At 28.9% G+C, this 13,525-nt stretch overlaps 3 protein-coding genes across 3 annotated transcripts; 2 read left to right on the top strand and 1 right to left on the bottom strand.

Annotated features, from left to right (window-relative positions):
• Window positions 1-7: 7 nt before the first annotated feature.
• LOC111042271 lies at window positions 8-422 on the top strand. The gene is made up of 2 exons (XM_022326819.1): window positions 8-211; window positions 308-422. The coding sequence occupies exons 1-2, from the start codon at window positions 118-120 to the stop codon at window positions 418-420; spliced, it is 207 nt and encodes a 68-aa protein (XP_022182511.1). The 5' UTR covers window positions 8-117; the 3' UTR covers window positions 421-422.
• A 4,253-nt stretch (window positions 423-4,675) lies between these two features.
• Window positions 4,676-7,267, bottom strand: LOC111042264 (piggyBac transposable element-derived protein 4-like). The gene is made up of 6 exons (XM_022326810.1): window positions 7,162-7,267; window positions 6,835-7,046; window positions 6,354-6,435; window positions 6,237-6,274; window positions 5,429-6,147; window positions 4,676-5,366 (listed from the first exon to the last, which is right to left on the bottom strand). The coding sequence occupies exons 1-6, from the start codon at window positions 7,265-7,267 to the stop codon at window positions 4,676-4,678; spliced, it is 1,848 nt and encodes a 615-aa protein (XP_022182502.1).
• Window positions 7,268-10,554: 3,287 nt separating this feature from the next.
• On the top strand, window positions 10,555-13,482 carry LOC111042263 (the record flags this gene model as incomplete). The annotated part of the gene is made up of 7 exons (XM_022326809.1): window positions 10,555-10,762; window positions 11,571-11,774; window positions 12,178-12,333; window positions 12,402-12,482; window positions 12,571-12,672; window positions 12,861-13,326; window positions 13,391-13,482. Coding segments are annotated over exons 1-7 (1,156 nt in total), but the record flags the coding sequence as incomplete, so codon positions are not given.
• Window positions 13,483-13,525: the final 43 nt, after the last annotated feature.

Below are 13,525 nucleotides of genomic sequence, written 5' to 3'. Positions count from 1 at the left end.
AAAAAAAAAATGTATATTCATGTACCTATTTTATTATATTATATTTAGGTTTCAAAACTATCTTTGATCGCAGTTGCTTCAGATTTGGGTCACAGCATTCGAAGAATAGTTGCCAAAATGTTTGAAGATGAATTTTTAGTAAATTATTCACTCATTGGGTTTAAAAAAAAAAAACCGTTCACTAAGTTGATGCTGTATCGTGTTGTTATAGGTAATATTTTAATCATATTAATCACTACTAAAATAATGATGTATTTGTCAGTTTGACATAATGTTGTTTTAATTTAAAACATTCTTATTATACTAGATTCCCTAAGAATGCACGTCAAGTATAAAATGGCTACGGATCGAGAAATTGAACTACCACTGGGCGTTTGGTTAGCACATGCACCGTTCAGATTGTTGAAAAAATTGAAATGATCATTATGACCACCCATATTGTTTTATAAAATTGTTTGAACATTAAGAAGATGTTTTGTTTTTTTTTTCTTTAAGCTGATTATTATTATTTTTGTTATTAATTTATATTCATCATTTTATTATAATTCTAAGCTGGCCTAAATTGTCAGTAGCACCTGTCCAGTTTGTATTGCTTATGCTGTTCTGTTTCGGTTGGTGTCTTAAACTATAGCCATAAACAAGATAGTTTTGAGGTTAATAAAAATTATTATATTATAATTTTCTTGATGTATATCTATTGTTGTTTTATTGTATTATAGGTTTGTGATTCATGCTCATGCATAATATAATTTATAGTTTATATTATTATAATAACACAATTCTTACTGTTGTTAATATGTTATTACATTTCCCTAGTTAACATTATCTAATATTAATTAATAATTGTTATGCATCATATTATTTGATTTCTTCACTTTAATTCCTATTACCTATGTACATTTTATTAATTTTTTTAAATTTCAATGTTTCAATGCAATAATGCAATCAATTTAGTATGGTTTTAAAAACAGTAACTTGACTACCCTAATCATCACATTTGTTCCCCTTTAATTTGTATAACAACAGTATTACTGGAATATAAAAGATCATTAACAGAATGTTAAGTGAATAATATTATAAGAGTATTGTTTTAATAACATGATGATTATGTTATAAGAATAAGATTATGATAATATTATAGTATAATATTCTCAGAATATGAAAATTGTTGACAAAAAACTTTCTGAGAATATTACAAGAATATTTAAAAAGATTGAAGGAACCTAATGTAGAATATTGTTATTTTATATTTCACATTGCTAGAATATTATTATAACATAATTTTGCTATCTGGGCTGACATACTCAAAAGTATAACCTTAGCCTTATTGAACCCAACTTACCCTATTAAATTGCTAAAATTGTTTTCAGCTTCTGTAATTTGAGATGGGATACGAAAATGACAAGCTGTTGATGAAAATTGAATACTGAAACACGAAAGTCACTGGAACATTTTACTGGTTGCTGTGGTCCAATACACCAAGTCACAATCATACAACACACCTATCCTTTTTATTATTGTTTTGGATGTTTCACTATCATAAATTACATTTAGGATAGCTACTAATGAATAATATTTTAATATTTCATTCTAAATTTAAGATGATATAATTGTGTTTTTTTCAATGATAGGACAAAAGAATAAATTAAACATTTCGTTTCTATCGGTATATCATTGAAATGTTAAATTATACAATTTTACTGTGGTTCAGTTCAATATCTTATAATGATGAAAGCATAATAATGTACATGTCAATACAATCTACAAAATATGCACCTAGTAATAAGGTTAAAAAATGCGTTTGAAAAATAGTCTTTTAACAGAACTGGAAGTTTACTGGTGAATATTTTTCTAGATATACATACACATGTGTTAAATACCAATGTCTATTTTTATATTTTAAATTTAACTTAATTAATTTGAAATTCTCTTAATGTATCGCAATTACAATGACTGTTGATAATATCTGGAATAATCTCTCTTCTAAAGTGGCATTCATAAATTGCAAACAATTAAAGCGTATATACATTGCTAACATTCCTTCAAACAGTAACCGGTAAATAACACCACGAAAAAATCTAAAAGTACAGTTGAATGTCCCTAGTTATTGTTGAGAAATGTAACTTGATGAATTACAAATCGTAAATGACTTAATAATTATCAAAAAATTCAATTAATATTTGCTAACTACTGTAATTTCTACGTAAGATATGATTTTGTAGAATATTTCCTGGCAGCATTGAAAAACATGACATTTTCTTAAAGTTGATTCATTGGCTATTATTTTATTTGTATGCTTGAAAGACAATTTTTAAATGTTAAATTCTGTATTTTTTCCAATGGAATATTAGTTAAGTATTCCTGACAGTTAAATAATTCAATTTATAATGTTACAAGGCTAGGCAAAGTTCAATATTTTTTTTTAAACTTATTAAGTTAAGTTATCATAGATAAATGTAAGTTAAGGTTAAATTTGAAAGAGACCTTTATTTTTTTTTATTTGTAAATGTTAAAAGTTAATTAGATAACTCAAGATAATTTAAGAGGACATGGTACCCACAGGTGCTGTCTCTGTCTTACAAGTGCTTAATATAGCAAATGATGTGCTCAGCAGATCACATTATTTCAGTTCACTCTATTTTTTAACAAATTCAGTTAAACGTGATCGGCTGAGCATAACATTTGCAATGTTAAGCACTTGTTGTTGAGACAACACATGAAAAAAATACACCAAAATCACTGTAAAAGTTCAATAGATGCCAAGTACAATTTTTACACCACATTTAATTTTACAAACACAAGCTGCATTTGCCAATAGACGAGTGTTCTATAAAAGCATTTGAAAGAAATATGTCAATGCATCAAATTCTCCAATAATCAATGTTATTAACTAATATTATAAAATTATAACCGTAATTGTTTCATGTTAAGTTTTTTACATTATAAAAAAGTCATTAGTCATGTGTTAAAATAAACTACTGACTTTGGAAATGATAATTATTTGAATAAAGATAAAATATTAATTTCAATTGATACAGATGATAGAGTGTAAAATTACTTCTAAAAAATTGCCCATCGATCTTTTCTTTTGTTAGTTTCCACAGAAGTTTGTTTTAATATTCGATATGTTATTATAACAGTCTATTTTATTAGGTTTTTTTGTACTATTCCTATTATAATATAAATATCATAATATCATACTATGGTTATTTCACTTTAGGTGAAAAACAGTATTTTATTTACATTACTATTCACCACTTTCATTTCTGTTGTGTCAATAAACTATTAATATCAAACAAGCATAAATCAATAAACAAAGCGGTAGAACATGCAATGTATTTAAGTTCTTAACCTTTGGTAACGCGAGCGGGGTAAATAATGACCCCAGACAAGTTTACTATCTCAATATCATCGTTATCGTAAAAGATATCACTTAATGACTTTATATCCCTTACAGATCGACAAGGCACGATCGTGAGGGTATGGTTTTTTTTTTTTATTGTTATATTTATTCTCCTCTGTTCAGACCGATCTCGCACGATTGTGAAGGTTACGTTCTATCGTTTTATCTAATTTTAAAAGTAATCGGGTAAAACCCAGCCATGCTCCACGTATTATTGGTTTTAGATTTTTATCAGTTTGATAAATCCTTAGTCTTCGAGTTATTTTCTCGGTATATATTAGCGAAAGCAATGAATTAATTGTTTTGTTTTATTAATCACATGATTTCAAAACCGTTTCTAACATCATAGGCTACGTAATATTTGTTTTTGTCGTCGTAATTACACGAACAATATTTAGTATCACGTTCGTGAGTATCCGGTCTATTGCTACACATTTGCGTCTACCATGAATGTCGATCAAATTTTAGATTTGTTAGAAGGTTCCCACCTAGAATTTGAAGATGTCGAAGATTATGATGCAGATCCAAGCTTTACTTTACCCAATCAATATGAAAGTAATTTTTTGTCTAGTGATTCTGAATTAGAATTAGAGGACGAACCACTTGTAACTGGCAGACAAGAAAGTGTCGATGATAGTGTTACGAGTAACGAAAAAAGTGATACCTCGATTTTCGAAAAAGTTAACCCTTTGAGTGCTGAATTAATAAATCCTATGGTGTACTCCTGGACTGAATTATTTTTTTTTTTTAATTTTGTTCTTTTAATATTTTTTGCTGATTGAAAATGATAAATAAAAAGCAAATGTAAAAAAAAAAAAAAAATTTAACCAAAATTTATAAAGTTAGAATTAATTCAAAATTTGTAGTCCATTGGTTCCCAATTATCCGTTAACGGTTAGCGACAATACGGTTTATTATATTTTCATGTATTTATAATATATATTATGCATAATATTTTTTATAATACCTTTAATTTTGATTAATTTTTTGAATTTGATACATGATATTATAATATATAGATATATAATTATGATGAATTTATTTTTATAGTATTTTTTTTTTCCATGTAGTTATAATAGTTTTTTTGACGTTAAACGTGAGACGTTAGACACATAAGTGTTTTTTTTTTTTGTTGTAGTGTGCTAAAAAGGAACATAATTACAACTTTTCAAATAGATGAAACCTTCTTTATTGTAATATCATATTTTCAGGATTATGATCTTACATAATATTATAAACAGCCAAATAGCCTACCTATACAAGTTTTTGGTTTTAGAATAATTTAGTTCCTAAATTTTTTTTGGTGTGGTATATTCCAAAACATGGTGTTACACAAAGGCCAACATCACAATCAGAACACATGTACCTAGTATCTGTCCTTTTATTTTTTTTGATACAAACTGCACACCTTCTCCTGTTTGCTTTGCCAGTATTGGTTGTTGGTACATCTGAGGGAAAATGTCTACCTGTCAGTCGGAATGGTTGATCTTTAGAGGTTGGTCTTCCTCTGCTGTTAGGGCTTTTAGTTGGGCTGCTATATTTTTCCAATAGTTGTCTTATCAACTCTAGTTGAAAATTTGCTAATGACATAACTTTTCCAGTAACTGTCTTGTAGGTCGAGAAAGCATTCAAAATACATAGATCTATTAGATGGAAAAATATTTTCTTATACCATTTCAAGGTTTTCCTAACACATTCCACCGAGCTGAGTAACATGTCAGTCTTGTCAATACTACCCATACAAGCATTATAATTGACTACACAATTTGGTTTTTTTATCATCACACCTTTTCTATCAACCTTTCCAGAGTCTGCTAGTTTATCATCATACAATGTGGATAACATAAATACTTCCCTTCTGTCTAACCATTTTAAAACCATAATATTTTTGGTATGGGAACTTTGCACACCTCCAGCAGACAGCTTATTCTTCAATGGAGGCATTCCTCGCCTGTTTTTTTTACTGTTCCAGTCAAAGTTGTTTTTTTTTTTAGTAAATATTGAGACAATATTGGAGAAGTGTACCAGTTATCAGTGTATAAATTATATCCCTTATTCAAATAAGGTGCTATTAGTGTTTTCACTACACCTCCAGATATTCCAATATTTATATCATATGGTAGTAGTCGAGTTTCAGCACCAGTATATATTATGAAGTCAAGAATATAATCCGTCTCAACATCACAGAGCACAAAGAACTTTATTCCGAAACGGTGTCGTTTTGACTTAATAAATTGTTTAAAACTTAGCCTGCCTTTCCAGAGGACTAAGCTCTCATCTATTACTAAGTTTTGAAAGGGAACCATAGCTGCTTTGAAATTTGCTCTAACTTCATCCAATACCATGTCAAGTTTGAATAAGCGATTACCACTTACTTGGATCTCGTTATTGCAAAAATGAATCATTCTTAGAATCAGTAAGTACCTATCCCTACACATAATTTTACCAAAAATTGGTGTATAAAGAAGTGGATCATTTGACCAGTTGTCCTTCATGTCAAGCTTTTTATTTCTTGACATCAATAGAGTTGTTGCTATAAACACATAAAGCTCACTAATGTCTACGTCTTTCCAACCTTTTGCTCTGGAATGCTCAGATAAAACTTCATGTTGTAAAAATTGATGAGCATATCTGTTTGTTTCAAAAGCTACTTTTCCTAGCAAAAATTCTGAGACAAAAGCTTCAAAGAATTCCAAAATACTTGAATCATCATGCAAATTAAATTCATGCTTTTGAACTCCACACTAAAAAAAAAAAATTACATAATATCTTATGGTTAGGATGATGTGAATATGAGTATGATGATTTATATGACATACCTATACATACTTACCTTATTGTCAGGATGATGTGGAATATGAGTTGTATGATCTGAGGTATGTAGATATATATACATCTATATAGTCATATAGATATATATATATCTTCATACCTACATACATAAACATACTTATCTTATTGCCAGGATTATGTTGAATATGAGTTGTATGATTGTGTGTTTGTCCAATACTACTATAATGATTTATAACTAACTAAAACACAAAAATAAAAATACTCTTATCTTATGGTTATGACTATGTTGAATATTAGTATATAATATTACATACTAAAAGTTAAAAAATTAAAATATACTTATCTTATTGTCAGGATGATGTCGAATATGAATTGTAATATGATCAATATGTGTATGATTGTGTGTATGTCCAATACTACTATAATGATTTATAACTAACTAAAACACAAAAATAAAAATACTCTTATCTTATGGTTATGACTATGTTGAATATTAGTATATAATATTACATACTAAAAGTTAAAAAATTGAAATATACTTATCTTATGTTGAATATGAGTTTTATGATCAATACGAGTATAATGTGTATGTCCAATACTAGGTACTATGTTGATGAAGAACTACAAAATGTTTATACCTTAGAGTAGTCAAAATCAAAAGTTTTCGGATGAAAATTTTTATTAGTTTTCCATTTGAAATCTGGAGTATGCAATGGTGTTTTTTTTGCATGTTGCACTTTTGGACCAACTGTTTTTGGAGATTGAAAGGGAAAATGAGAAAGTGGTTGGGCATCAACTGGTGAAGATGGCTCTGGTGAAGATGATGGCACCAAAATATCCATATCAAAATCTATGATATAATAACAAGTCATTTTTTACAATATAGTATTATGTTATAATATATTTGTAAATATATGTAAAACAACTTGCATACATATTATACAAAAACCATAGGAAGTACATACCATCATCATCATATCCAGTATCTATTTCGTCAAAAAATTCATCGTCGGATTCTGGATTTGCAAGGATCTCATCCAACTGATCTGCTATTTCAGCGTCCGATAACATTTAAAATTATTTATACAATAATAATTGTACAATAAAATGTTTATAAAAAAATCTAACATCAATCGTTGTAACTTGTAATAACAAAAATCACAAACACGAAAAGAAAGTAAAAAATGTTGTGAAATAAACAACTACCTACGCAAGTAAACACGGCGTCGTTTACGCGCGTAGATAAAACAAAATAAACAACGATACTGATTTTGCCATTTTGGTCACCACTGACAAGACGAGATTTTTGTTTCACCTAGAACTTCTTTGATATTTATCCGATTTAATTGTTTAAGACCTCATTGGAATAATATATTATTTATCTACATGAAGGTATACATGATATGAACGATCGCATCATTTTTCGGTTGATAAAAGCGAAAACGCATATATGCGTCGCTAGCACTGGTGGAGTGACTACGCCGGAACGCACATATGCGTCGCTAGCACTCAAAGGGTGCGTACAATGGCGCGTACAATGGCGCGTAAAATGGCGCGTACAATCGTTCACATCTAAATTATTTGTCGAAAAAGTTCCGAAAACCTTACCTGTGGGTACACCTATGGGATATTTTAAAAAATATTTTCCCGAAGAGTTATATGAACTAGCGGCGTTGTGCACTAATCAATATTACATGGAAGTACAGGTAACATATTAAAGACATCTTCTATTGAAATAAAACATTTTTTTTTGGAATTCATGTGATTATTGATTGTATTAAATTTCCTCGTCTCCGAATTTATTGGAGTGCTAAGTTTCGATACTATTCTATTGCATCAATAATGTCTCGAGATCGCTTTTTTCAACTGAGAGTCAATCTACATTTTGTAAATTTGGTTAGTGATGAAATGAAAAAAAAACAACAAACTGCGGAAAGTTCAACCACTCATAGATTTTGTAAGGAACAGGTGCTTATCTATTGAGCGATCATCAACTTACTACTCAATTGATGAACAAATGATACCTTTTCTTGGACGTTGTCAGATAAGACAGTTTGTGAAAGGTAAACCTAGACCAGTTGGTCTTAAAAATTTTGTAATTTCTACGTCTGATGGTCTAATTATTGATTTCAAAATATATCAATGACTTACCACGCCTTTTCCCGACAAAAGTTCAGAACTTGGACCGGCTATAATTTTAAGTCTTATTAATACAATACCAGAAGGTTCACCTGTATTTTCCGATCGTTATTTTACAACTCTTCCGTTGATGCAAAAATTAGTACAGCTAAACATTCAAGGAACTGGTATTATACAAATGAATCGCCTACAGAAATTTCAATTTAAAACACCCGATCCTAAAATGAAAAGAGGGGATTTCGAAGAAGCTGTATTTGATGATAAAAATATTTCCATGTTGAAATGGAAAGACAAGTTAGTAGTTACAACATCAACATGTTAAATGGGCTTACCCACAAACACAGTATCCAGATGGGATAAAAAACAAAAAAATATATTGACGTACAAATTCCTAATATGATAACAAAATACAATGAAAAAATGGGTGGTGTTGATCATTTTGATCAAATGATGGAATATTACAGAACTTGGTTAAAAACAAGAAAATGGCCACTTAAAGTTATACTACACTTACTTGACTTATCGGTAACAAACAGTTGGTTTGAATATTTAGAAGATTGTAAAATTAATAAATTACCGAAAAAAAAAAATAAAGATTAGCTCCTGTTCAGATTGGAAATTGGCGAATGTTTACCCAGTAAACAATTGGCCATTATAAATATTTCCCCAATAATTGCTAACGGTTTATTTTCAAATATTAAACGATAAATGTTTATACAAATATAAACAAATATTGGTTATTGAATACTGAGCGAGAATTATTGTACTAACAATTGTGTATCAATTGAAGAATATAGGACATAATACTATTTGGTTGTTAACTTTCTAACATCTATAAACAATCATTAGGTATTTAATATTTAACGATTAGTTTTTATCAAACATTTGTGCAGTAATTAAATTAAAAGAACACACAAATGTTTTGTTTAAACGTTTGTTCAACTATAAACAATCATTGGTTATTGAGTGTTGTAATAGGATCCTACTATAATATAATAATTCGAATTATTATTATTGTGAATCAATTGAAAAAAATTAAAAAGGTAGGTATCCCTTTTACTTATATACAATATAATAAACTACTTTTATATACATATATTACCTATAAAATATATACTAACTAATTATAATTAGCTAATTAGCTGATAGTATAATTATAATATAGTTAATCTATTTGGTTTATAATCGAATTCAAGTATTTGTAATGGATTAATTTATTGGCCGCCGAACTAAATAGTAGGTACCACTCCAATGCTACACGAGTAGGTACATGACTTACGAATGCTGCGAGTTGTACTCCTGGAGCAATAGCTGTTATCAAAGATAGATTTTAAATAACAACAAAAACGTTTCACATACACAATCAGTAGAAAATACAAATGCTAAAAAAAGAAAATAGCTCCTCAAGTTCACCTATATTCAATGAAAAAACGAATACAAAATAATACGTTATAAATCCAAATAAGGCGAATCCAATGAAAATATGACTTGTGAACGTGAATAAGGAAACGATAATCCTAAAGGATCAAACGATTATTTTTATAATTTAAATTAATATAAAACTAATAATAATTCAATAGTAAGTACGTATAGTAACAACAATAATTAATAAATGTGCACAAATTTGTATTAATATATTAATTGTATACTTATATTTATATATGAATAAATAATCACGGACGTATATCGACACTTTTTTATAAGTCAATGTTTATTTCGTTGTCTAGGTAAAATAGTATACATAGGATAGTACCTTTGATAAGATACTAGCCTGTGTATACTATTATAGTACTATATTATAAATTTAATAATCTATATTATTTTTAAAAAAACGAGATGTAAATGATGTAATTATATAAGACTTTGATCGTGATTACGAACTATTATAATTTAATACAAATTAATCATTATAGCTAATTGTTGCTATACTAATTACTAGCCCATTATGTAGTTGCGCGCGCTAGGGAGCCGATGGATTAGCGCTATATATTATGACTTTCGCGTTGTGCATACATCATGCAACATTGCAACGTTGCAACGTTGCATGTGTAGTGTGTACCGTTTACCGCAGGCTGGTGCAACTCTATAGGAGCCTTTTGTACTGTATAGATTCATCGTACAACCACCATTAGCGCTGCATGTCGTGGCGGCGGTCGAACACCGTTCGCCACTCGCCGACAGACGGCAACGGTTTTTTCGCATTTATCCGACTCCGACGTCCGTGTTACTACGTATTTTGTATTGTGGTTACCGGTCGGTATCATAGAATATAGTATTTTTTTTTTTATAGTATTTCGTATTGTGATTTGTGGATACTGGTTATTAAGTTTTACTGTTGACTGTTATATTGGACATCTGTTGTACGATATTATATGATGCTTCCCAAAAATGCTTCAAAGTGCGTAATATATGGCTGTCAATCCAAAGGTAAGTTTTTTAATAAAAAGCTACGCAACAACTCAACAAGCATTCTATATTATTATCCTATATCTTTAAAATTTAAATAGGTATTATTTAAATGTTTTATTCAACATGCTTTTTAAATAGAGTTATTTTATAGTCATTATTCTTCAAAAAATGATTCGTTATTCCTTATAGTACCTATTATTACAGAAAACTGGGTGTTTCCAGTTTCATTTAATTTATATGAAAAAGATAAGATAAGATGTAAGTTCTAAATTTGACATTTTGTAGGTGTTTATTGTCCAATGGAATTTATAGTTTTAAGTTAGTAATATTGTTTTAAAAACATAATCATAGGACTTAAATTTCTGGTCGAGCCTAGGCAATTATTATAGTGCCCTAATATTTCGAGAGCGCCCCTATTTTTTTTTTTAACACTTCCACATACTTGTTGATGTATTAACTTATTAATGTCTATAGTACTATAGTTATTGTATTTGTATAAAGGTAGGTAAAATGTTTTTGTTTGATTAATAGAATGTACCTATAATGGTACACACAAATAGTCTTGATTTTATTATACTTTAACGAAAAATAAAATGTCCATGATCTCCACAAACATATTATTATTATAGTACAAGTAGTACAATAAAATATATACGCACATTTTACTATGCCCTTAAAAGTTTCAAGTTGAGCCTGGGCTTGACCGGCTTGCCCTGTGCGTACGCCTATGAACATAATATACATAATATTATTATATATAACCCAAAATAACCTAATTTCTTTAATGTGCATACATTAAATGTATTATTGATGTTTATTATAATAGGTATTGTTGTTCATCGATTTCCCAATCCCAGAACGGACTTTCTGAGATTAAAAAAATGGATTGATTTGGTTGGTTTGAACAAAATGGATCCAAACGATGTTTATAAAAAGAAATTTATATGCAATAATCACTTTGATGAACAGTCTTTTAGTCCTGGTACTAAGAGACTGAATGCGAAATCTTGTCCAACATTACTATTACCAGGTACCTACCTACTTACAAATATTGATATTTTTGAATACTGTAAGAAAAATGAAAATATGGCATAATTTATTGTTATTTGTAGCAGGCACGTTTCTGCCTTCTGGGACCTTATTTTGGTGGAAGGGGTCAAGAAAGGGGGTGGGGGCGTAACATTTTTTTAGCAATAGTGAAAATCCTCCATAAAACAATCTTTCAAAAAAAAAAATATGTGACTACTGATAAAGAATTTGTTTGAGTTTTGAAAAGTATTTCCATACAAGGTATTTGAATTATTCTCAATACTATTAAAGTAAAATACAAATACGTGCCTGTTCGTAAGTTAATGTCTAATAGGTTTTTAATCTATATGATTTTAGGTATTACATTTTCAGTAATGGCTAATAATAATGTTGGTTATTTTAAGGTAGTACTAATTCAAAACCTAGTCAACCTAGTGTCAAGGCTTCAATATCCATACATCAGAGCGATTCAGAAATATCAGGTTCTGGAACGGATGAAAATATTGTTTATAGTACACCAGCAAAAACACATGTCATATCAAATAATGAAACTTTGTCTGGTAAACTTAATTTATGCTTGCTTATTCAACATAATATGCTTTTATAATATTTATTCTATTAATACTAGTTGATCATACGAATCTTGATGACAGTGTTATGTCTGGTTTCAATGTATTGGAAACATCAGTTCTTGATGAAGTATTGACAGGTAAAGTGATTCATTTTTATAAATAATCAATCCATGCTTACTATTGCTTATTTATGGCAATTTTTGTATTGCTTTATCTATTATTTAGTGAACACGCATAACGTCACTAATGCTGCTTGCAATGCTGATGGCTTTTATTCTAGTGCTTTGAATAAGTCAAAAATATCAAAAAAAATGAAAAATAGATCTGGTAAATAGTTTTCTATTAATTTTATTGATAGTTTCCAATTATTTAGCAATTGCTTATTGAAATAACATACTTTAAACTTTTACATCTTTCTTCATGTACAAACATTTTTAATTAAAAATTATATATGTACCTATTATGTTTATATCAAAATTCAAAATTTAATTTTCTGTATTATATTTGTATGGCAGGTTTATTGGATTATATTGGTATGAACAGAAGTTTACATTTGACACCGAAGTGTAAAAAGTTTTATTCTATTACAAACAACTTATTACGGAAGTGTCGTCGTTTAAATAATAGTAAACAGAATTTTAAGACAAGATTACGCTATGCTGAGAAATTTAGTGATTCTTATGTTAATGAAAAGTTCTCAGATAAACTTACTGCTGCTTCATCGCTATTCACTAATCTACAGTTGAGGGAAACAAAAAAAAAATCCAAAGGACATCGATTTACAACAGACGAAAAAATGTTAAGCCTTACTTTATATAAAAAAAGCCCCAAATGTTATAATCTGTTGTCCAAGCTATTTACTTTACCTTGTAAAAGAACACTGAATAATATTCTGAGTAGCGTTTCAATAAACCCAGGGATATCACCAATTGTTATGGCTGTTTTAAAAGAAAATGTTAAGAAATTAAAACCCAAAGAACGGTAATATTTTATTTAAATTTATTATTGCATATTATATACTAATAGTTTTATTTTCATGTATTAGTTACTGTTCAATTCTATTTGATGAGGTGTCTCTAAGTAGTGGACTTGCCTATAATGTGTCATCAGACCAAATTGACGGTTTTGTCAATACTGGTAGTTATAAAAACCAAGAATTAGCCGATCATGCACTAGTTTT

The sequence above is a fragment of the Myzus persicae genome, unplaced genomic scaffold (genome assembly GCF_001856785.1).
Source record: "Myzus persicae strain clone G006 unplaced genomic scaffold, MPER_G0061.0, whole genome shotgun sequence".
Taxonomy (NCBI): Eukaryota; Metazoa; Arthropoda; class Insecta; order Hemiptera; family Aphididae; genus Myzus; species Myzus persicae.
This window is presented reverse-complemented; position numbering and strand designations above follow the sequence as displayed.